General features: G+C 48.6%; 1 protein-coding gene across 5 annotated transcripts in view; it reads left to right on the top strand.

Annotated features, from left to right (window-relative positions):
* The first annotated feature begins 7,850 nt into the window (after window positions 1–7,850).
* Window positions 7,851–25,497, top strand: part of LOC144823747 (protein 4.1-like) — a 960,864-nt gene continuing 943,217 nt past the window's right edge. For 2 of the 5 annotated variants that reach the window (XM_078682548.1, XM_078682547.1), the window contains exon 1: window positions 7,851–8,146. Coding sequence is in view for 1 of the 5 variants with exons in the window: in XM_078682546.1 (XP_078538672.1) it covers window positions 8,466–8,472 (7 nt within the window). In the remaining 4 variants the exon portion in view is untranslated. Of the gene's footprint in view, window positions 8,147–8,341; window positions 8,473–25,497 lie in introns of those variants that run through there. The other 3 variants (XM_078682545.1, XM_078682549.1, XM_078682546.1) reach the window with 2 other exon arrangements.

Raw genomic sequence — 25,497 nt, 5'->3', positions numbered from 1 at the left:
GGCCTGGGAGTTCCCCTTGGGGTTTCACTTGTTACTTGCTTGCCACATGGCACATGGCGAGCCCGGTCCTGACGAGCCCTGAAATCGACCCTCGTGCTCGTGCTCTTGGTGGGACGTGTTGCCCTGTTATCTCTCCAGCCAGGCCTGCCTGCCTCTGTTGATCCTGCCAGGCCGGGTGTATCTGTAGGAGCCATCTTTGTTCACCGTAGTTTCCAGTACCCCCTTCATGCAGTCGGAAGGCCGGTCGTCTCCCTCAAGCACACGGTTCCGAACTGGGTAAGACGAGAGTGACCGTTATTTTTTTCATTTAATTGTTTTTATTATATATGAAGGCCCGGGACACATAGTTACATGGGTGCACTTACGACTGTGGCGAGGCAGTTCTGGGGATGGCCGTTCCCCTTTTGAGCGGGTCCTCGGTTACAAATGAGAACTACATGCACTTTTATAGTACAGTGGCATCTTCACACGCACTCTGTACAGTGTACACGTATACCGCTTTGCCGTAAATCTATTTAAGCAGGCCTTTTGTATTTTTGAACTGAGGTGTGTCTGGCTGCATTCTGTAAATCTCGTAAAGCTGCGTATTAAAGGTCCAGTAGCATCTGGGGTGGAGGCGGGTTGGTTCTGGAGGAAGTTGAAAGATTTCCTCAAAGGGGGACTAAAGCTGGGACAACAGTTTCACAAATGTGGCAGAGAATAACACTCGCCTGACTCTTTTCTGGTTAATAACTAGTTATACTACCTCATAATGTTGGTGGGAAACTCACCATCGAAAATAAGTGCCTGGCTGCACGCACTCGATTTATGTTCAATTTAATATTCAACGGGCAGGGCATTCGTTTTCAAGACCACACGAGTCCTTTCTTCGATTCTGGATCTGAAATATACAGACTTCTCTCTTTAGAATTATATTTAAAGGACCTTCGAATCCAGAATAGAGGGTTCGTTTTCTAGAGTCAGTGCTGCTTAGAACTTCCCAGGTTCTTTTTATACTCTAGAGTTAATGCCTAGAAGGCACAAGGGGGCTGGGCTGGGAGGAGGAGGAAACATGAGATGGAGGGGTGCCATCAAAACAAGCTTTGGTAAAGTCAATAGGTTTTCGTTCAATGAGCATACCCACGCAACCTTAGCACCATGGACTTCGATTCATCAAAAATTCGTATGAAGTGCAAGTGACATCACACACCCTTTGACCTCAATGACATCACAGTTGACCCTGAGTCATATGACGTTGACCCTGAGTCAAAGGAAGTGATGCCACATGAATTTTATTCTGATGGCATCACAGTAGTTCACATCACTGAAGTGTAGCTAATCAATGAAAGTGAGATTATATTTATCAATCACAAGACAATTCACAAAAAAGAGATTTAAACACACAATAGCGGTCATACCCACAGGTATTGATCCATATGGACAATATATTCAACATGAACTAAGTTATTGAATTAGTATACTCCTTATCATTGTTAACAGTTTTCCGCTTACGATCAGTTATAAGAAACCATCACACCTGTGACACATAGAGGTGACTAGCACTTCATCATTCATTAGGAGTACGTACAAAAAATGGTTTACGGTCAGTCCTCTTCATCCATTGATCCGTTCAGCAGTCATTCACATATTGCGTCTACCCTCTGCCGCGCACAGCATGGAGCAAAGGATCAGCCCACTTTATTCACTTAACCACTGTCTGCCCTGTGCTGTGAGTGGAGACATTTTGCCAGATCTATATACACATCTGCCTAAGAAGAAGCTCACTTCAGTACCAGGGATGGTGAACTAATACTTCACTTTTCCAATATTTTGTCCTTTTCATTTATCCTTATTCTATTTTTTATTCATCTGTATGTTTTTAAACTATGTCTTCAGGTTATAGTAATTCAGAGGCAATAGCACCTATTCTTTGTGCTAATGAGAATCAGATTTCCCTGTGACAGACATTCAAACTATACAGGGTTTCTTTAAGTGTTCTAAGTACACTTACCTCCTAGGAAAGGCCAATACTGTTCTATTACAGTTGTATTTGATTGTGTTTTTATTTAATTTTAAATTGCTATTGCAAGCATATTATGTCATAATTAGGTGGCATGTTTTAAAAAAAAAAAATGTATAGCATGCCCTCACAATAATAGAGAACTAACCATTTCACCATCTTACTGAGGCCAGGCTTATTTGCCTCATGCATTTACAACAATGAAGCATTGCATCAAGTTTCAAAAAGTGTACTTTTTATTTGTTTCATTGTATGATGTATTCTCAAGAGCGCTGCACTCCTGAATGCATTTATTTACCAAACAGAAAGTGTAATGTCCCAGTGGGGGCTGTTTGCCATCTGTTCTTGGCTCTGCTTTTGTCACCTGAGAGGCCAGGGATTGCTAAAGTAGTGCTATTGGTTGCATGAGGCATGCCAGCTGCGACACCTAACAACCCTTAAATGACAAAACACAAAGGCAGGAGCCAGCAGGAGCAGATAGAGAGGACTATACTAGTCCCTCATAAGGGTCAATGCAAGCATTCGACTGGCGGTAGAAGGACACACCCAAGTAGTCATCAATGTGGTATAGTGGGTTGTACGACGGTACATCGCAGGTAATGACATCGTATGCCTTTACCATGCATGTTTTTACCACGAACATGCTTTTACAACGCAGGCCATAACCATGCATTGTTTTGATACATAAAAACAATTTATTTGTGGGGGGTCCCATACCCCCAACTTACCTTAAATCTGTGGTAAAGGCATGCATTGTAAAGACATGCATGTGGTAAAAATATGGGTGCTAAAAAATGCGTGGTAAAGGCACGAGGTAAAAACCTCGTTGTATAGTGTAGGTGAGAGATAATTACTCCACTGGCCCGAGCTGAGTCATGATTCAATTCAATTTCAATGAAAGTTTATTTAGTCCATTTTAATCTATGCTCATTCACAGAAATTAAAAGTAGTCTGAGGCCAATCGCCTTGTCCACAAAGCGAATGTCAACCATTACACTCAATGCAGGTATTCAAGTAAAAACAGGATTTTATTTTTAAAATAAAGACTTTAGAAATTTCTAGCACAAAGTTAAAACATTGCATCAGACAATTATATGAGTATATAAAAGTGTGTGTATTTGAAACTAAAAATACACATGCATTTCACTTAATTGCTGTAATCCGTGCCAAAACACCGGAGATAGGTCCTGCTCTGTATTCGGTACCCTTGTCCAGGGTAAATGTGATGCATTGTCAACAGGCATGGCATGTCCCTACAGTTATGTTAGTAGATATAGCACGACAACGGTTCTTACAATTTCATACAGTGTAGTCAGGGCATCACCTTCTGTCGTAGGTTTTGTCATTCTCACTTCCCAAAAATTCCATACGGCAATACAAAAGGGCATTACAACTTCTGGGACTGGCCCTATGACATCGCACCTGATCTGTGATCAGTCTCTTTTGGTATTACTCGCAGGGCCTAGTCTTTGACCATGTCCTTTGCAGAGTACCCTTGCTCGCATTACTTGTAGGACACAGCCTGTCAACATGTTCTACAGACTTACGGTTGCACTGGCCCATGAACATAATGGTTAAGATGCAAAACCTAAAAAAAACAATGAAAGGAAACAGAAGTAAATAAACAGGTTCTATATCTCCGACGTGGATTCTGCAGGTGGCTAGTTCTAATCTTTGCTAGAGCAGTCTGTGCGTATTCTGCAGGTCCCAGGTTCTAAACCCTGTCAAAAGTCAATGTATATGGGGCTGCTGCAGGGTAGAAACTCTGATCTCCAGGAGAAATCTCGTGAATAGTAATCCTACTGCACAGATTTGGGTTTAGAATGGTGATCAGAGGTTCCAATCATAGTGAAATGGCTCAGTGAGTCAAAGTACCTTTTGAAGAGAAGTGATTATACCCTGTATACTTCTGGTTCCAATCCCTCCAGCAGTGTGTCCACAACGTAGAAAGCCCAATGACCAGCAGTTTAAAAGTGCAGGCTTCCCACATTTTGCAAATGTGTTTAAATGTCAAAAATCTATGCTTAAGTTAAGAAATCGAATAAAAACATACTTAACCATCAGTAATGTGTAAAGATGAACAACATATTTCTGTATGCATTTACTTGCTTGCTTGCAGCTGAAAGGCCATCAGAATATTTACAGGATAGTGTGCTCTTTTTTACCAATACTATGACTCGCCCCCTCCCCCTCCCAATCATCTGATTGGCCTCAAACGCACAGTCCCGGTCTCCATTTTGTAGCTGACTGTACATTCAAAATCAGAGTGCGTGTATTTTTTCGCGATTCAACCACTGCTTCTACCTTGGCACCCTCTGACTGAGTTCTCCAACTTAACCCCTACATTTCCACCTGCGACTATGCCCTCTGTGTGTCCTCTAACTGTACACCCTTGCATAGAGCTGCACCCTTAATCTAGACAGCTCACTTATGCAACTTAACTTACTTCCACCTACCGGTGTATATTCCATATGTGTGCCCTCGTCAGCCACATGTACACCCCCTGTTTGACCACACCTTCCTCCTGTACACATGTACACCCACCACTTAACTGTGTGTACACCCAACATATGTGCTCACACTTCTTCACATCTGCCCGCAACATCCCCTCTACCCACCATGGGGTGCTCACATCATCAACCTGCCACGTATACCACACCTTCTTTTTGGACTCTGACGTGTACACTCAAACGTGTGGGCTGTCCGCACCCTCCACCTGGCTATCCCACATGTGTGCCTGAGTCTTTCTCTGACACACAGACACACTTTGAGTGACAGCCCCTCCGCCTCCTCCTGCATAAGCTAGGTTCCTCTACAGGCCAACACACACACACACGTGTTAGTGGGTCAAGACCTTTCACCTGGTGACCTTTTTGCTGCGTCCTTCACAGTGCCCGTGCCGTTCAGACTCACACCCCTGCCCGTGCCCATGTTTCCATTCCAACTGGTTATATAGAGATAACTCTAATCACTAGTATATGCAGTAGACCTTTGTACACTCTACCATTCCTATGTGACTCTTAGAGCATATCCATTCGTATCCCTTCCCTATGTATTTAGAGATAACTCTAATCACTAGTCTCTTCGTTGTGTGGCTTTACATCTTGTACATTTGCATTTTTTTCTGTTTGTATCTTTTATGTAATGCATGTAATCCTTAGTCCTTATGTTTTGCAACTGGCTCTTATGTAAAGCGCTCTGACACCATCGGGTAAAGTTCGCGCTATATAAAATCGCATTAAATAAAAAATAAATAAAAATCCTGTCTCTGTGCACCCTCCGGGGGCCTGGTGCCCCGCCTTTGTCCGGGTGTTTGTGCGCTTTGGATTGATGCTAATGCTGTTGTGAGCGGAGCCAAGAAAGAAGCGCCGGCCTGCCCAGTCAGCAGAGGGGAGAGCTCACGGGGACCCGTCCAGAGGGAGGCTTGACTCAGCACTTTGGAGCCCTCGTGCTCAGGGCCGATAAGAGCTGCGGGCGGGGCCGGCCCACACAGCGTTAATGTTTCCCCCAGTGGCACTCTTCAAGGGAGCCTCAACTGCCGCCGAAGCCTCTGACTAGGAGGTACTGTAAGGCCAGATGGGCTGGAATGGCTGAGTAATGAGTCAGATTAGTGCATTTTAAACTAAATCGTTGCAGACGTAACTAAATATAACCTGCAGCACGCTCTTCGGTTCCTTATAGTACTGAATCGGAGACCCACAGGTACATGTCTGACTCTTGATAAACCTCAATCTTGGCATGCCCCTCCCTCTGCTATTCCACCGCTAACCTCCACACACAGCTCTGCCAATGCCCCTCATTCCTGACTACAGTCCTGATATTCAAGTACTGCTCCCCATCTCTCTTACACTATCTCTAATACACACACGCACACACATGTAGTGCAAGCCAAACATCCAAAACGAATACTGCACTTCAGAACCTTCTCTACTTAGTTATTAAATTATTTGACATTACTCAGCTATGTCAATATCCTTCTATGCTGGCTTTCAGAATTCATGCTATAAAGGCTGTCGCTTTAATAAACCTTAAACTCTAATACAACTTCTCTATTCCAGTACTAACAGCCCCTCACATGCCTGCCAGTACATTTCAACCATAAATATCTTTTAAGAGTCCAGAATGTTAGGTTAGATCATATTAGGCTGTTTTCTTAGGTTAGGCTAGGTTGGATGAATGGTTTGGATTGATATATTTGGTTGGGAAACGGTTGCCATAGCAGGCTACGTTCATTTGACTTAGGTTAGGTAGGCGATACTTATGAAGTGTTGAAGTCCCACTATGCATGAAACACTTTTTGCCTCTGGAGATCTACGCTGCCCTTTATTTACTTGGACAAGTTAGGAGAGTAGATGGTTCTTCAGTTGTAATTCTTGAGGACCTTTAGACTGCATCACTTGATGCAGCAGAATGTACTGGATTATGCCTTGGCTGGACTGCTGTTTCCATTTTGATGCGGGAGGGCTGACTTCATCCTACCATTGCATATTTCTCTTTATGTTGCTGGCAGAGGAGAAAAAATCAAGTACCCCCTTTACACTCATTTCTTTCTATGCTGACATGCCAGTCGGAGGAGAGCAGGGGGCACTTGCTATGGCATCAGCCGCAGAGGGTAAGTGACTCCAGGATGGAACAACTAGATGTGTTTTGATACCTTGTTTTTAGATTCACAAGGTTTCAGGATAATTTTGAGATGAGGTTGCACTTAAATTGTGGACTCAATTGTTACTGTCTAAGGTAATTTTTGTGTTCATTAAAGTCATTTGACAATGTGGTTTGTACAAATAACTAGGCACAACTATATCACATACTAGGGCGCAGTTTTACCCCCACACACACACACACACACATATATATATATATATATATATATATATATATATATACACACACACACACACACACTCACACAGACACACACACACACACACACACACACACACACACACACGTGTTTCAAAGATCACCACGGGAATCCATGTTTTGATAAATGTGTTTGCAAGACCCTCCACATTTATGGGGGGGGTAGTATGGGCATTATGCTGCACTCACTCTGTCAGTAATAGGGTTTTCTCAAAATCCTTTTTTATTGCACAGTCATCAATGGTCAGCACAACAGTCTGAAAACTGATCCAGCACCACTGGCAGAAATGACTTTTTTGGAAACTCCTTTCCTACTCTGACCCCACTCGTTCATCAGATTGTCTCTTGTTGACTCCCTTAGGGTAGTAGAAACAAAATATCAGTACTTTGTGTGTTTGAAAAGTTTCTAATCAATAGGTCAATCAGTATTCATAAATGCTGGTGAACAGGAACACTTAGAATTATATACATTTTTTGAAGATGATGTTTGTCGCAATAACAAAGGGAATATGATGCAGATAATTATGGCAACAACTACAACAAATACATATAGTTATGAATATTTGGTGAAAACAGACAGAAGAGTAACAACTTTAATGTGAAGAGTCATAAGCATAATACCCTAATAACCCTAATAAACTATTATATTTTAGAATACTTAAGGAGAATTATAATTATATCGCAGTTCAAGAAAACAATCATTCAGAATAGCAGGCTATCATTAATAATTTTGGATTAAAGACATAAAATCAAAATGTTATTTATTAACTGACCTAAAGAGGTTCCCCAGCCTATTTTTTACTTCCTCGTTTGGGCGTGCAACCTTCATAGGTCCGCCTTCCTGTCTATGGAGAATTGGGTTAAATTCCGCGATGGACCGGGATTGTGTCCAATAGCAGTTTTAAGGCGGGGCTTATCCGTTCCTTGTTCATTTTCATTGAGTCCGAATACCATCAGTCTGCGAACTATGGCCGCCCCCTCTGCTGCAGGTGGAGGTGGACGGTGTGGAGACAGAAAGTTTGTGTTTGGGGATTTCTGACTGACAGCGAAAGCTGCCCAATCGTAGGGGAAGAAGGTGGGAAGAAACGGTGACTGATAGGGCCAGTCACCACTTAGGAGCAGCAAGCGGCGTTCTCTGGGAAAGGCTACGCAGCGACCGCCCTATCACTCCTGGCAACGGACCTGAGGCGTGACGTGTGCGCGTGCTGCTGAGGCGGCTGAGTGCAGGTGCCGGGCAGGGTTATAGGCGGGGCCAGAGGAACCGGCAGCGGACCAAGGGCACAGGTAACGCGCTGGACTCCGGGGTGGAGGGGGACCAAAGCAGCGGCACTTCTGGGGTACCGGGGTGGGCGGCAGAAGAGAGGCTGAGGGTCAAAGGTGTCTTGGGAAGTGGCGGAGGGTGTGGGTGCAGGGACCTGTGGAAGGGACCGAAGGGTATCCGGGGCGTAGATAGAAACCGGATAAGGAGTAGGTAGGGACTGACGAAAGAATAGGAAGGGAGGTGGTTGAAGGAAGGGCAAGTGTCGCTGTGTTTATCTATGGACTTGAGGCATCGACAAGAGATGCCGTATGCGGGTTTTATTTCGGGCCAGTGGAGGGGTGTATGACGGGTATGTACGACAGAAGTGCAGTGTTGGTTGGTAGTTGAGAAACAGTTTAGGGTATGTGGGAGGGAGCTGCATACATATCTAAGGCAAGAAGTGACAGGTTATTCTGGGACAAGGACATTGAGGGGAGTCTTGTGCTGCATTAGGGAGAAGCCCTGTAGTGGTCCCTAAAATCCCCAAGAGCCCAGGCTGACCAGTGGGGGACAGACCCCTATGAGCTCCTGGTACCTACATTGGTCGGTGGTAGCGGGTAATGTGACCCCATCGGGGTTCGAGTGACCCGAGGTCATGGCCGAGGCCGTTCACGAGGAGCTGCAGGTGACTAGGAGTCCAGTGCTTTGTCCTCAGCAGTGTCCACACCCACTATGCCTGATCTCTGAATTTCTTTCCAGCAATTGTTTCTAGCACATTCTGTGTTGTGCAGAACTATTAACATCTGTTATAGCTCTGTTTATTCTGTTTGTATCTTCCGTGAGTAAAGTTAGCACTGTTGTGAGAAGTTGGCCTGATGTGCAGTGCTCACTATTCTAGTGATCACTATATATCAGTCCAAACAACCCTTATTGATGATTGGTTGTAAGTCAACCTTATAGACCAGCTATCCTAGTAGCATGGATACGAGCAGTCTAAGGCTAAGACTCTAGAGGGCGTGTTAAGCCAGCTGTTTTACCATCACATTACCCCTTGAACACCCAGTGAAAGGACACCACACAAGTGTTATGAAAATAAACAATGTATTTATTAGAATCACAACAACCCTGTACTCTTTATGAGGACAGGATGCTAAGCACACAACAAAACTCTTACGAAAATACTTTTAAGTTAGCACGTTACACAAATGCCCGAGGGGCACGGAAAACCATATACACTAAAAGTGGAATGCGAATTACTAGCAGGTAAGTAACAGTTCTAATGGGCTTTGGAATCGCTAGGACTGGACTAGGGAATCGTTAGATTACTACTAGGAGGCCCAGGGGACTCGGGTGCAGAGTGTGCACTCTCACGCGGGATGCGGGACAAAGTCTATGGAGGCTAGTAAAGGCAAAGTTAGTGTTCACGGGCGAACCCGACCTGGTAGGAAGAAAACGACAGTGGATCCTGACCCTTGGATAGTGAGGCTATGCTGGGACACCGGAGTGCCGAAGTTACCTAGCCCAGGGGCTGCAGCTGCATAGGCCTGAAAAGACGTCGGGGATCTCGTTGCCGGACCGGGAGCCTGGAAGGAAGAAGTTGCTGGCAGGCGACCAGTGAAGGAAAGTTCGATGGATCCAAGCCTGGATCAAGGAAGAAGAAACCTGAAAGCAGAGGGGACCAAGTTCTTGAATCACTAGCCAGTGATTAAGTGGGCACCAGGATGGCACCGGGCGAAGTCACCGCAGTCAGGTGAGTGGGCGCTGCTGGGCTCTGCAGTCTCTCGGACCAGGAGGCGTTGTCGGCGACCAGGATGGAGGTGCGAGCTGTCCCACGAAGGATGAAGTCGTTGGCGTCGAAGTTACCCAGGATTGGGCAACAAGCCTTGGCTAATTCAAGCCCACGCGGTGGACTAAAAATGGCGTCTTGAGTGGACCAGGAGGGTCCAGGGTGCTCCTCTTCTGGGAGGGAGCAAGGGCCAGTCTGGAGCAACCAGACTAGCAGCAGAAATGTCGTCGGGCGTCGTCAGGGAGGCCACAAGCCAACGGGCTAGTAGCCAAACAACGCGGTGAGCAGCGGAAAGCAGAAGGGCCCCACGCAGATCGTGGAGATGCTGGGGGGCTGCACTTCGGAGCTGGAGCTGCTCAGAGTCGGGGCTTCTCGGACCCCAAAGCACTCACCAGTGGAATACTCGGCGGGCTTGCTGTGCAGAAGTCGTGCAGTCTTGGCGATGGCCGGTCCCTCGAGGTCTCGTCGCACCCACGGTTCTCAGCTGTGCTGTAGAGGTGGGTAGAGGTCAGAGGTGCCAGGGAAGCCGGGTCTCGTCGAGCTGGGCAGTCGGATTCCGGAGGAAGGACGTGCAGCAGACCGCAGTGTTCTGTAGATGGTGCCTGCGGGTGCAGGGTGACTACTCCTTAGTCACAAGGGAGAAATCTTAGGAAGAAGTCTTGAGTTCCTTTCGCAGAAAGTAGTTTCAGGATTCAAAGATGATCTGATTTGGAAGGGGGCCAGTCTCTACCTTTATCCTGTAAAAAGGGGCTGGCACGCGACTAAGTCCTGCCCTATGGGTGGGACTAGGAGGGGGGTGGTTACACCCACTTCCTTGGCGGGCTTTTCCCCAGCACAGGGTCTGGAGTGACCCTGGAACTGGTTCAAGCCGGCCTATGCACAGTGAGCACCGGGGTGCTACTTGCAGTCACCTTCCTCTAAAGCCCTGCCTACCTACAATACACAAAACCCTGTCTGGGACGGTGCTGGCACCGCCCCTGGCAGGAAACCCTTTGTCCTTATCTCCTGCTCTGGGAGGACTCCCAGCAGCAGGAGGGCAGACTTGTGTCTCGGTGGCAGCATCCATTTTGTGGATGCTAAGGCTCTGTCTGACTTTTAACCGGGTTATAGGTTACAGGCATGTCGTGTCCCTCTAGAAGGGTGGAATGCTAACCCCGTCGCCAGAATTGGCGAGGGGTTAGTATTCCAATTCGTATGACACCTTACTCGACATGTTTTGATAAAGCGATACCAGAGTTGGCACATAACCGCGAGGATTATAATGCACTTAAGAGTATATGGTATGCGATATCATGGAAACGGCTAAGGGATAGATCCCGAAAGCCGCAGACAGGCTCAGCTCATGCCAGAGCACCATCTCACACGATTCCAAGCACTCTGCCTTCAGGATTGTTAAGGCCTGCCATAGGAGTGACTGATAGGAGATCTGTGTGTCCATTTTAGGGTTAGATATAGGTATACTATATCTATAGCAAAGGGTGAGTACACCACCTTGCCCCAGCTGTCGTGCAGCCAGTTGTGTCAGATTTAGGTAGTCAATCCAGGGGTGGCACAATACGTGCTTCAGCCCCTGGGAGACCTCTGGGTGCACCTCAGCCCTGGGTACAGGGACTTGGAGAGGGCCCAGTGCCAATTCAGTACCTGGGTACAATTTGGATAGAGAGAACAGCTAGGCTGTGGGTCTGATTAGCAGGCCCACAGCCAGGGAAAGTCGTAAACCAGTGCAGCAAAAAGCAAAAATCTGGGTGATCATAGGATTGCAGACCCTACTCTCCTACATGACCCCCCCCCAAACTTTGGGACAATAAACTAACCTTGACCAGGTGAGTCTTCTTGCTCTAAGTGGAAATACCTGGAGAGCCCATCAGCATTGCTGTGATCAGTCCCAGGTCTATGCTCCACTGTAAAATCCATCCCCTGTAGGGAAATGGACCACCTAAGCAGTTTGGGGTTTTCACCCTTCATCTGATTTAGCCACAAGAGGGGCTTATGGTCTGTCTGAATGGTGAAGTGAGTGCCAAACAAGTAGGCCCTCAGCTTCTTCAGGGCCCAGACCACAGCAAAGGCCTCCCTCTCAATAGCTGACCAATTTTTCTCTCTGGGTGTCAACCTCCTACTAATGAAAGCAATAGGCTGATCATTACCATCAAAATTCAGTTGAGACAGAACAGCTCCCACACCCAACTCAGAAGCATCTGTTTGGACAATGAATGGCTTGGAGTAATCTGGACTCTTGAGGATAGGTGCTGTGCACATGGCCTGCTTTAGGTCATTGAATGCTTTCTGACAGCTTGCTGTCCACTGAACTTTCTTTGGCATCTTTTTGCTTGTCAGGTCATTAAGGGGGGTCACTATGGACCCATAATTTCTGACAAACTTCCTATAGTACCCAGTCAGGCCCAAGAAAGCTCGAACCTGAGTCTGGGTGATTGGAGGAGTCCAGTCCTTGATGGCCTGTATCTTACTCTCCAGTGGCTGAACCTGGCCTCCACCTACAAGGTGGCCCAGGTATACAACCTGTGACTGCCCTATCTGGCACTTTGTGGCCTTGATAGTGAGGCCTGCCTTTTGCAGGGCCTCTAACACTTTCCTCAGGTGGACCAGGTGATCCTCCCAGGTGGAGCTAAAGACAGCAATATCGTCAAGATAAGCTGCACAGAAGTCATCCAGCCCAGTGAGGACTTGATTCACCAACCTTTGGAAGGTGGCAGGTGCATTTTTCAGTCCAAAGGGCATTACCACAAATTGATAATGCCCTCCAGGGGTAGAAAATGCTGTCTTAGGTTTGGCTTCCTCAGCTAACCTGATTTGCCAATACCCAGCTGTCAAATCAAATGTGCTTAAGAAGTTGGCAGAAGCCAATCTATCTATAAGCTCATCTGCTCTTGGTATTGGGTGGGCATCAGTCTTAGTGACTGCATTGAGGCCTCTGTAGTCTACGCAAAACCTCATCTCTCTCTTACCACCCTGGGTGTGAGGCTTTGGCACTAGAACTACTGGGCTAGCCCAAGGGCTATCTGAGGGCTCAATGACTCCCAGTTCCAACATTTTCTGCACTTCAGTTTTGATGCAGTCTCTAACATGATCAGGCTGCCTGTAGATTTTACTCTTGACAGGCAGACTGTCTCCAGTGTCAACATCATGGGTGCACCAATCAGTTTGGCTGGGTGTCAGAGAGAACATATGTCGAAAGGATTGCAGAACTTGCCTGCAATCCTGTTGCTGATGTTCAGTGAGGCTGCCACAAAAGACAACACCATCAACTGACCCATCATCAGGATTCTGAGTGAGCAGGTCTGGGAGAGGGTCACTCTCTTCCTCCTGTCCCTCATCTGTGGCCATGAGCAAGCTCATGTCCTTCCTGTCAACATATGCTTTGAGCCTGTTAACATGGAGCACTCTGAGAGGGCTCCTGGGAGTTCCAAGGTCCACCAAGTAGGTAACCTCTCCCTTTTGCTCAATGATGGTGTGGGGCCCAGACCATTTGTCTTTCAGAGCTGCTGGGGCCACTGGCTCCAGCACCCACACCTTCTGTCCTGGCTGGTACACAGTCAGTACAGCCTTTTGGTCATGCCAAGCTTTTTGAAGTTCCTGGCTGGCCTCAAGGTTTTTAGATGCCTTCTCCATATACTCAGCCATCCTGGAGCGGAGACCAAGTACATAGTCCACTATGTTGGTTGCAGGCTTTTTGAGAGGTCTCTCCCATCCTTCCTTCACCAAACACAGGGGTCCTCTTACAGGATGCCCATACAGAAGCTCAAAAGGGCTGTAACCAACCCCCTTCTGTGGGACCTCTCTGTAAGCAAACAGGAGGCAGGGGATCAGGACATCCCATCTTCTCCTAAGAGGTTCAGGTAGTCCATGAATCATCCCTTTCAGGGTCCTGTTGAATCTCTCAACAAGCCCATTGCATTGTGGATGATAGGGTGTGGTGAACTTGTAGTTCACACCACACTCCTTCCACATGGCAGTCAGATATCCTGACATGAAGTTTGTACCTCTGTCAGAAACGACCTCCTTAGGGAAACCCACTCTGGAGAACACTCCAACTAGGGCTCTTGCCACTACAGGGGCTGTAGTGGTCCTAAGGGGAATAGCCTCAGGATACCTGGTGGCATGGTCCACCACCACCAGTATAAACTTGTGTCCTGATGCTGTCTGGGGTTCCATTGGACCAACAATGTCAATCCCCACTCTTTCAAAGGGAACCCCCACCACAGGTAGTGGTATGAGGGGGGCCTTTGTTGTGCCACCTGACTTGCCACTGGCTTGGCAAGTGACACATGAGCGACAAAACTCCTTGGTATTCTCATTCATATGGGGCCAGTGAAAGTGTGAGACAAGCCTGTCCCAAGTCTTTGTCTGACCTAAATGACCTGCAAGGGGAATCTCATGGGCCAAGGTGAGAAGGAAACCTCTCAGAGACAAGGGGATGACCAGCCTCCTGGTTGCACCAGGCTTGGGGTCTCTTGACTCAGAGTACAGGAGTCCATCTTCCCAGTATACCCTGTGGGCACCTGTGGCATTCCCTGCAGCCTCAGCAGCAGCCTGCTGTCTGAGGGGTTCAAGGGAAGGGCAGCTCAACTGTTCCTTCCCCAGGTCTGCTCTGGAGGGTCCCCCTGAGCCCAGAAACTCAACTTGATCAAGTTCAAGCTCTTTAGGCTCAGTTTCCCTCAGCTCGGCTAGATCAGCCTCCTCAGAGACTTGATCCTCAACCTGGGGCAAGGGGGAAGGCAAAGCCTTACCCTTACTGCTCTTCTTCTTGGGAGGTGTCTGGTCCATAATTTCAGGATCCAGCACCTGTTCAGTGGGGCATCTTCTGGCCTGTGACCTAGTCACAGCAAGCACATGTGCTGGCAAGCCTAACATCTCCATGTGAGTCCTCTGCTCCACTTCTGACCATTGTGATGACTCCAAATCATTGCCCAACAAACAATCAACTGGGAGGTCTGAACTGACTACAACTTTCTTTTGTCCCTTCACTCCACCCCAGGAGAAAGCTACAATTGCCACACTATGACTAGTAGTGACATTGCTGGCATTGGTCACCAGGAAATCAGTACCTGGCATGATCTGTCCAGGGTCCACAAAGTTAGGTGTCACCATGGTGACACTGGCACAAGTGTCCCTATAGGCCTGAGCCATTTTGCCATTAATCAAAGGTGTCTGCCTGTATTTGCCCAAAGTATTGGGACTTATTTCAGGGGACATATCCATATCCCCTGTACAGACAAGGACAGCCTGAGTGAGTGTGCCAACTAAGTTGTCAGACCCCTCAGTACCCAAGGTTAACCCAACTAATGCCTTGGGAGTGACACTACCACTACTGACTGTACTAGGGGGTGCAGTTGCTTTAGGAGCTGTAGTGGCAGGAGTTTGTCCTCCTCCTCTTTTGGTGCACTCACTAAACCAGTGAGATTTACTTTTGCAGTACTGGCACCACCTTTTGGACTGGCCTTCTTGAGTCTTCTTCTTCTGGGAAGCCTGACCCCCACCCTCTTTGGTTTGTTGGGGACCTGGTGAAGACTTCTGGTCATTTTGCTCATTCTTAACATTACCCTTCTGGTCTGCTTTCTTCTGACCACCCTGGTTCTGGTTCTGGTTCTGCTTGATCCTTGTCCTGACCCATTTGTCTGCCTTCTTTCCCAATTCTTGGGGAGAGGTCAGATCTGAATCAACAAGGTGCTGGTGCAGCAACTGGTTCTGACAATTGTTCAAAATTTGTTCTCTCATCATTAGATTATACAATCCTGTGTAATCTGTAACCTTGCTACCCAGCAACCAGCCCTCCAAAGCCTTAGTGGCACAATCCACAAAATCAGACCAGTCCTGAGACTGAGTTTTCTGGGTGTCTCTGAACAGCAACCTGTACTGCTCAGTGGTTAAACCAAACCCATCAACCAGTGTATTCTTCAGGACCTGGTAATTGTTAGCATCCTCCACTCTTGTAGTGAGGAGCTTATCTCTACCTTTACCATCAAAGGAGAGCCACAGTATAGCTGCCCACTGACTCTGGGGAATGTTCTGCACAGTGCAGGCCCTCTCCAGAGCAGCCATCCATTTCTGGATGTCATCCCCTTGCTTAAAGGGGGGCACTATTTTAGTCAGGTGTTTAGTATCTAAACCCTTCTCTCTATCTCTTGGGAGATTGCTGCCACCAGTGGGAGCTAGCCCACTCATCTGCTGCTCTCTTGCCAGGGCAAGCTTCTCTTTGGCCAGGGCAATTTCTTCCCTTTCAATCCTCAGTTCAGCTTGTCTCATCCTAGCTTCATGCTCCTTTCTCTGAGGGGAAGTAAATCTCCTCTGTGGAGGATTCCTTCTCCCCTGAGAAGAGGCATTAGAGTGCAGAGATCTATTGGAGTCCCTAGAAAGAGATCTATCTCTCCTAACTCCAAGGTTAGGCCCACTTCGGGTTAGTACTGGGGGGCCCCCAGATCCTAGCCCAAGTAAGTCTAAGTTGGTCCTAGTTAGCCTTCTGACTACCTCAAGACCCTTGTCTACCTCATCCCCAGAGAGTACCTCCTCATCCTCCTCCTCAACTGCTGAATCAGTGTTGGGGAGGTCTGGATCCCCAGAGGTTCCCTCTAAGGCTGGCATGCTCTCATGTAACTGAGAGAGCTTTCTGGCATCATATGTCTCTAAGAGACCTATCAGAAAGGGTAGGGTGGGGTTAGACCCCTGTTTCAGTTTCCTGGAGACACAGAGTTGCCTCATCTCCTGAAAATTGAGAGCTGCATATCTTGAAGTGACCTGTGGAGGGTCAACACTGACCAGGGGAGTCTCAGCAGAGTCCCCCTGAGTCGACATGCTTTTCTAGTGAGGTGTAAGTGGTGCACTTACCTACACTATATGTTTGCCTACTGATCCCTTGCTAGAGTTGTAGTTTAGGGTGTGCTAGGCCCTAGGAGCTACAACAGCTGGTTCAGTAGAACTCAGAGTATTCTAAGCTAAGTTATATGTACCTTTAGTACTTATGTGATCTTTCACAAGATATTCTTAGGGCATGTGTGGTAAAACAACAGCAAGCTCAAATCCCAACCGCTGCTCACCAATGTGAGAAGTTGGCCTGATGTGCAGTGCTCACTATTCTAGTGATCACTATATATCAGTCCAAACAACCCTTATTGATGATTGGTTGTAAGTCAACCTTATAGACCAGCTATCCTAGTAGCATGGATACGAGCAGTCTAAGGCTAAGACTCTAGAGGGCGTGTTAAGCCAGCTGTTTTACCATCACATTACCCCTTGAACACCCAGTGAAAGGACACCACACAAGTGTTATGAAAATAAACAATGTATTTATTAGAATCACAACAACCCTGTACTCTTTATGAGGACAGGATGCTAAGCACACAACAAAACTCTTACGAAAATACTTTTAAGTTAGCACGTTACACAAATGCCCGAGGGGCACGGAAAACCATATACACTAAAAGTGGAATGCGAATTACTAGCAGGTAAGTAACAGTTCTAATGGGCTTTGGAATCGCTAGGACTGGACTAGGGAATCGTTAGATTACTACTAGGAGGCCCAGGGGACTCGGGTGCAGAGTGTGCACTCTCACGCGGGATGCGGGACAAAGTCTATGGAGGCTAGTAAAGGCAAAGTTAGTGTTCACGGGCGAACCCGACCTGGTAGGAAGAAAACGACAGTGGATCCTGACCCTTGGATAGTGAGGCTATGCTGGGACACCGGAGTGCCGAAGTTACCTAGCCCAGGGGCTGCAGCTGCATAGGCCTGAAAAGACGTCGGGGATCTCGTTGCCGGACCGGGAGCCTGGAAGGAAGAAGTTGCTGGCAGGCGACCAGTGAAGGAAAGTTCGATGGATCCAAGCCTGGATCAAGGAAGAAGAAACCTGAAAGCAGAGGGGACCAAGTTCTTGAATCACTAGCCAGTGATTAAGTGGGCACCAGGATGGCACCGGGCGAAGTCACCGCAGTCAGGTGAGTGGGCGCTGCTGGGCTCTGCAGTCTCTCGGACCAGGAGGCGTTGTCGGCGACCAGGATGGAGGTGCGAGCTGTCCCACGAAGGATGAAGTCGTTGGCGTCGAAGTTACCCAGGATTGGGCAACAAGCCTTGGCTAATTCAAGCCCACGCGGTGGACTAAAAATGGCGTCTTGAGTGGACCAGGAGGGTCCAGGGTGCTCCTCTTCTGGGAGGGAGCAAGGGCCAGTCTGGAGCAACCAGACTAGCAGCAGAAATGTCGTCGGGCGTCGTCAGGGAGGCCACAAGCCAACGGGCTAGTAGCCAAACAACGCGGTGAGCAGCGGAAAGCAGAAGGGCCCCACGCAGATCGTGGAGATGCTGGGGGGCTGCACTTCGGAGCTGGAGCTGCTCAGAGTCGGGGCTTCTCGGACCCCAAAGCACTCACCAGTGGAATACTCGGCGGGCTTGCTGTGCAGAAGTCGTGCAGTCTTGGCGATGGCCGGTCCCTCGAGGTCTCGTCGCACCCACGGTTCTCAGCTGTGCTGTAGAGGTGGGTAGAGGTCAGAGGTGCCAGGGAAGCCGGGTCTCGTCGAGCTGGGCAGTCGGATTCCGGAGGAAGGACGTGCAGCAGACCGCAGTGTTCTGTAGATGGTGCCTGCGGGTGCAGGGTGACTACTCCTTAGTCACAAGGGAGAAATCTTAGGAAGAAGTCTTGAGTTCCTTTCGCAGAAAGTAGTTTCAGGATTCAAAGATGATCTGATTTGGAAGGGGGCCAGTCTCTACCTTTATCCTGTAAAAAGGGGCTGGCACGCGACTAAGTCCTGCCCTATGGGTGGGACTAGGAGGGGGGTGGTTACACCCACTTCCTTGGCGGGCTTTTCCCCAGCACAGGGTCTGGAGTGACCCTGGAACTGGTTCAAGCCGGCCTATGCACAGTGAGCACCGGGGTGCTACTTGCAGTCACCTTCCTCTAAAGCCCTGCCTACCTACAATACACAAAACCCTGTCTGGGACGGTGCTGGCACCGCCCCTGGCAGGAAACCCTTTGTCCTTATCTCCTGCTCTGGGAGGACTCCCAGCAGCAGGAGGGCAGACTTGTGTCTCGGTGGCAGCATCCATTTTGTGGATGCTAAGGCTCTGTCTGACTTTTAACCGGGTTATAGGTTACAGGCATGTCGTGTCCCTCTAGAAGGGTGGAATGCTAACCCCGTCGCCAGAATTGGCGAGGGGTTAGTATTCCAATTCGTATGACACCTTACTCGACATGTTTTGATAAAGCGATACCAGAGTTGGCACATAACCGCGAGGATTATAATGCACTTAAGAGTATATGGTATGCGATATCATGGAAACGGCTAAGGGATAGATCCCGAAAGCCGCAGACAGGCTCAGCTCATGCCAGAGCACCATCTCACACGATTCCAAGCACTCTGCCTTCAGGATTGTTAAGGCCTGCCATAGGAGTGACTGATAGGAGATCTGTGTGTCCATTTTAGGGTTAGATATAGGTATACTATATCTATAGCAAAGGGTGAGTACACCACCTTGCCCCAGCTGTCGTGCAGCCAGTTGTGTCAGATTTAGGTAGTCAATCCAGGGGTGGCACAATACGTGCTTCAGCCCCTGGGAGACCTCTGGGTGCACCTCAGCCCTGGGTACAGGGACTTGGAGAGGGCCCAGTGCCAATTCAGTACCTGGGTACAATTTGGATAGAGAGAACAGCTAGGCTGTGGGTCTGATTAGCAGGCCCACAGCCAGGGAAAGTCGTAAACCAGTGCAGCAAAAAGCAAAAATCTGGGTGATCATAGGATTGCAGACCCTACTCTCCTACAACTGTTGAATAATAAACCATGCTCTGACATCTTCTTAGTGCCACTGGCATGCTGGTGCAAAATTGTACGTACCATAATTCTCCTAATACATCTTAGTTATCCGGAAGAGCTTTATGAGCATAACGAGCACAGTTGTTATTAGTTTTAAGTGTTATTCGAAGCAAGTTGATTTTTGCTTGGATCGTTTCTCGAGTTATTGGTATTTTTCGTATCATGGTTTTAGGTGTTATTGGCAGTGTTAACTAAATCAAATTTATTCTTGCAAAACATTATTTACGGAATAACTTCAAAGACCGCCCAACAGAATAGAGTTGACTACATTTGTGATCTATCCGTCATAAGCATGGAAGTGTCATCGTTGCAAGCGTTTAATGTTTCAGCTTTTGTATTAGAGCATTTGGATCTTTCCCGCATTGAATTCACGAAGCGATACGTAATTGGGCACAACTGCATTGATTTGGAGCTGTTCTTACTTCTACTGCACCATAGCAAGCGGACACCTTCAAGGAGAGAGATCTTCATGCAGTTGCAGCAGGAGGAGTATTCCGAAGTACTTACTGTGACAGTATTGCAATTACGCACAAAGCTTTTCAGGTTTTTGTAATGCTTAATTTGAATCTGGTTTATTTCTAGTGATGATGCCATGGTCTCTTTAGTGCAACGGTTTTCAGCAGTGGGCCTTCACCAACACAGCATCAGAGAATGCTATGTGTTTGCTCCTCAGGATCACCACACGTTTATTCTTGTTAAGATCGCTAACCGTATTTACCCCTTTCAGATCTTTCTTTCTGTTTACTCATTTTCAGAGCGGCATATGTTGTTAGAACCTTCCTGATCTCTCCATGTGTTTATCCCTTTGAGTTTGCTCCATGTACACATTCTATCGGTCAATATGGAACAATAACTGGGCTCTCCATCACTGTAAATGGACGCTTTATTCGGACAGGGAAGAAGTTGAACTTCTTTAACCTTACATCAATTTGAATAATCCCACTTCACTAATACATCCAATAAACTATTCCCAACCACCCGTAAGCCACCCCCTCACATTAAACGGCCCTCAATTGCAACAATTCACCATTCAGCTACACTCGTTTCTTCTCACTCATATCCTTCAACACTTGAACCTAGCTGCCCCAATCTGCTTCCTGTGCTAAGGTCCCCCCGTCGCCAGCAAGGCCTCAAACTCTTCTGAGCTCAATGTATGAGCCTTGTGTCTACCTGCCCTAATAAGTGCCAAATAAATCCAACCACTCCCTATAATTCTTGCAAAATATAATGCCTAGCAAAGTGACCATGAAACCTACAGTAATCATAAAGTAACAGGAAAAGGTGCCGCTCGTAGTCTTGGACTGTTGAAGGTCCCAGCAGTTTCTGATCACGCCTGGGGCTCTCCTCATTACACTCTGCCTATCTGGAACTTGGAGCTGACTTTTGGGGCTGATTGCTGCGAGGTGGTGCACGGAGCGGGACTGCGAGTCCCAGCAGTCTCTGCGGCGCTCTATTGGCTGCACCTGGTGACTCTTCCCGCCCCCGCCTCCCAGGACCTTTATCACGACTCGCGGCCCCCGCTTCGCAGGAGCCGCTCGTAGTCGTGGAGTGTTGAAGGTCCCAGCAGTTTCTGATCACGCCTGGGGCTCTCCTCATTACACTCTGCCTACCTGGAACTTGGAGCTGACTTTTGGGGCAGATTGCTGCGAGGTGGTGCACGGAGCGGGACTGCGAGTCCCAGCAGTCTCTGCGGCGCTCTATTGGCCGCACCTGGTGACTCTTCCCGCCCCCGGCTTCCTCTATTTAATTACGGCCAAACCCGCGTTACGCGCGCGGGCAGCGCCGGGCGAAGCCCGGGCCCGTTTAAGCCCGTTGTAGACCGTGCAAGACCGGACCAGGCCCCCCCTCTAAGCCTGCCTACTATACTATGCGCCCAATGAACAGTATGTACGCTCCACACTTGTAGTGACATATATTGAATTTGCTCTTTATATAATATAAGTGTTAGCTTGGGATTGTATTCTGTGCTTATCTGAGTATCATGAGTACTCGAGGAAGTAGGAGCAAAACAGCTGCAGAAGGGGGGCATATAGTAGGTCCCATAGACAATTTTCTTATAAGAGCAAACTCCCTCATAGATCAAAGTAATTCCGACCTGGAGCGCAGAGTATCCCAAGACTTAGCCTTGGCTTTGGCAAAAAGATCTTCCCTGGGCCACCTTGCGACTGCCAGAACCCCTGAGCAGGTCAGTAAACCCCCCCCGATTGAAGTTTGTGCTGATGTACATAGCCTACCAAATGTGGTGGACTTATTAGCATCAGAACTTCTGTCTGACTCCCAAATAAGTCTGGAATTGGAAAGAACTCCAGATTTATCCATACATACCACACCAGAGGTAACAAGACAGCTGAGGGGAAAGAGGGAGGGCGCTGTGAGGGAAAAAAAGGGACAAACGGAAAACTACAAAGGCTAAGAAGACATATGAGTTACCTAAAAACAAAGGGGAGAATTCAAACCTAACTGCACAGAAGGGGGGGGAAAAACAGGAATATTGAGCTACCACATCCTGTAACAAGCGAGTACTTGGGAAATGAAAGCGCTGAGGCTTTAAGTAATATGGTAGGGGGAAAAAACGATAAAGTGGTAGATAATCAATTTCTAATAAAAATGGGAGAGTTATTCAAATCTTATCTCTCCCCGATAGAAATTAGATTACAGCATATTGAAAAACATCGAGCTGAATTAATTACCCCCTTAAAAAAAGGGGGCGCTAGGTGGCGCACTTGTGAATGGAAGCCTCTTTGTAAGGCTCCCACATCCTGGCGACGATTATCCGATAATCGATCCTGATATCCGCGACTGATTGGGCTGAAATCGCCCTCACCTACTCAGGGAACCACGCGGCAGCTCCGGTGAAAATTTGGTGCTGATCGACTGCTGTATGAGGCCGGGGGAGGCATTCCTGTGCTTAACGACGCTTACTGCCGGAGGCTTCAGCACACCCGGCCGGCCTGCCTGCGGACGCGAGGTCGGGGATCTGCAGACGCTAACTGGGCCCTGAAAGGCGCGAAATCCTCGGAGGGCTGCAGAAAACGGGCGGCGAAGGACAGCGGATCCGGTCTTCATCTCACAGGAGAGCACTGACTGCGGAGAAGGGGATATCCTGGCCCTACTATTCCCCGAGGTACTTTTCATGCTTTGTTCGCCCCCCTGCTGGCCCGCCTCAGCCTGGCTCTGCGGAACACGTCCACTGCCCTGCTTTCTCCCCACCAAGAGCGACGGCCATTTCGGGGAAGGGGCCCTGCTGCCATTGGACCCTTCGGACACCCCGCTCTCCTTACCTCCGGAGCCTAGGCCACCCTGCTGGACACACACATAGCACGAGAGTGGAGAATAACAGAGGCATTACTACCGGCAGGGAGGCCCGCTGAGCTGTCCATTAAACCTCATCCTGCGCCTACTTGTGTGCATTGGAGGGCGAGGACTGCTGACGGGGGGCCGGGGGCTGCAGACAATTATAGTAGCATACCCTCCCAGCCTGTCATCGCGTGGGATATACGCACACAACACTATTCACTAAAGGGATATTGGCCTGCATCATCCTTTGGGGCGAGTGTGACTGGGGGGTGCCTAGACGCATCACGTAACTGCGGGGCCTGCTCCCTCAGACCTGGAGACCCTGCGCTCATATATATACATTACGTCTGGGGAATCTGCCTCACACCTCCGCCTGGCATACGCCCCTGCGCGGCGAACATCTGCCCTACGACAGCTGAAACTTTGGTGGAGTGCTCATAAGAGTTGTACAGAGGGCCGGCTGTACCGTTGCTCTCCCGGAAGACTGCCAGGTCTAACACCGAGAGAAGAGCTGAGACCAGGGACGACGACAAACGCCCGCCCGTGCCTGCTACCTGCTCCCCCCCCCCCACCCCCCCTATTTTCGCAAGTGCCGCTCTATACCGGAATACGACTGGAAGGAGAGGACTCCTCGGTCAGCCTTGCTGGACAGTGGGATTACACAGGCGCAACGACACTTGCTATCCTCCATTTCACAATCTGGTACACCCGCTACTACTATACTGCGAAGATGGGTCGGCCCGACACGCGGCAACCAAAACTCACGTTCGCCGCCGCAAAGAAGACGAATCGCACTAGCCCGGAAACTCAGAGACAGATAGAAGCTAACAATCCCCCAGATACCCAGGCGACTACCTCCACGGATACCCAGGAACTCCTTCGTGAGATGCGCCAGGGATTCGCGACTATCGCGGACAAGGTGGACAGAATGTCGTCCCGTATGGATGCTGTAGTCCACAAATTGGAGGTCCATGAGGGTAGGTTGACGGAGGTGGAACAGCGGGTGTCGGACGTCGAGGACACCTCAGGACAGCATACAACACGACTTGCACGAATGGATAACTCATTGCGAACCATAGCGGCTAAGAATGAGGATTTGGAAGCTAGGAGCCGGCGTAATAACATACGCATAGTGGGAATTCCGGAGTCCACCAACGTGGGTAAAATGGAGGAATATGTGGAACGACTATTGATGACTGCAGTGGGATCGGAAGCGTTCTCCCCCCAGTTTATAGTGGAGAGGGCACACAGGTCCCTGGGACCGGTACCCAAACCGGGCATGAAGCCGAGGCCTATCATAGCCCGTCTGTTAAACTATAGGGATAGAGACGCGGCGTTGCGGGCAGCTCGCTCCTCCAAAAAGCTCGTCTGTGATGGTAATGAATTCACAATCTATCCTGACTTCACGCCCATGGTGCAGGAAGAGCGGCGCAAGTTTTTGGATGTTAAAGCAAAGCTTCGTACCCTGCAAATTGACTACGCATTACTGTATCCGGCTAGACTGCGAATTACTTATCAAGCGCGCCAAAAGTTTTTCACGAACCCGCAACAAGTTGAGGACTTCATTAAGCAAGTGAAGCGTTCAGCGCACCAGCATCGAGAAGAGGCGGATGAACTTGATCGCAGAAACGAACAACTAGAAGTTGATGAACAATGACCTTACTGATATTGCACCATTGATCGTCACTGTGGCTCCTGTATGTGAGTACTGATGTGGGATTCACAGGGCGGTGGGGGCTGTGGTCGCGGCCCTCCATTGTTCCCCTTACCTACAAGATGAACGAGGACTAAGACCTGAGAATCGCTGAAGCTGAACTGCGTCGCCAGGTACCCCCCTCTCTCCTTCTAACTAGGGGAGGTCAGCCACTGGCAGCTGAGGGAGAAAGGGGGTTGTTGTGTCGCCACCTAGAATGGTCCCTAACGGGTATTACCCATGCTGTTGTTGTTGTTGTAGTAGGGAGTGTTATCATCCCTGTTTGTCGAGGGAATCGGGGTGGGGAAGGGAGGGAGAGGGCATTGGCATGTTGGGGTTGCCTCTGTGGGAGGAGGGGGGAGATAGGAGGAATGTTTGGTTGGTACGTGAACTGTATTGTATGCAGGTGCGATACACGAGGAAAATGCCATAGTTATATACTTGAGGAACGTGAGATGGTTTATTGCTCGAGATACATTGCAGTGGTGGAGGGCGCACCGCTTTTATTTCAAGCGAAGCCGAACATACCGATACCGGTGCGGGAACTGTTAACCGATGTAATTTCCTATCCTGGAATGTGCGAGGGCTGAAAGATGCACGTAAGCGTAGACAATTGTTGGCGTATTGGGATAGACATGATGTGCAGGTGGTCATGCTACAGGAGACTCATATTCCCCCTTCATCTGATTCTACATTTGGCGCGAGATGGGCAGGCGTGAGGTTTTTTTCAAACTACTCCTCATATGCTAGGGGCACCGCCATTCTTGTACATAGAGCTCTCCCATTCACGCTGCAGGGGCAACGAACTG

Source organism: Lissotriton helveticus, chromosome 3_1 (assembly GCF_964261635.1).
Source record: "Lissotriton helveticus chromosome 3_1, aLisHel1.1, whole genome shotgun sequence".
NCBI classification, from domain to species: Eukaryota; Metazoa; Chordata; class Amphibia; order Caudata; family Salamandridae; genus Lissotriton; species Lissotriton helveticus.
The sequence above is the reverse complement of the archived record's forward strand: the minus strand, read 5'-3'. Positions and strand labels throughout refer to the sequence as shown.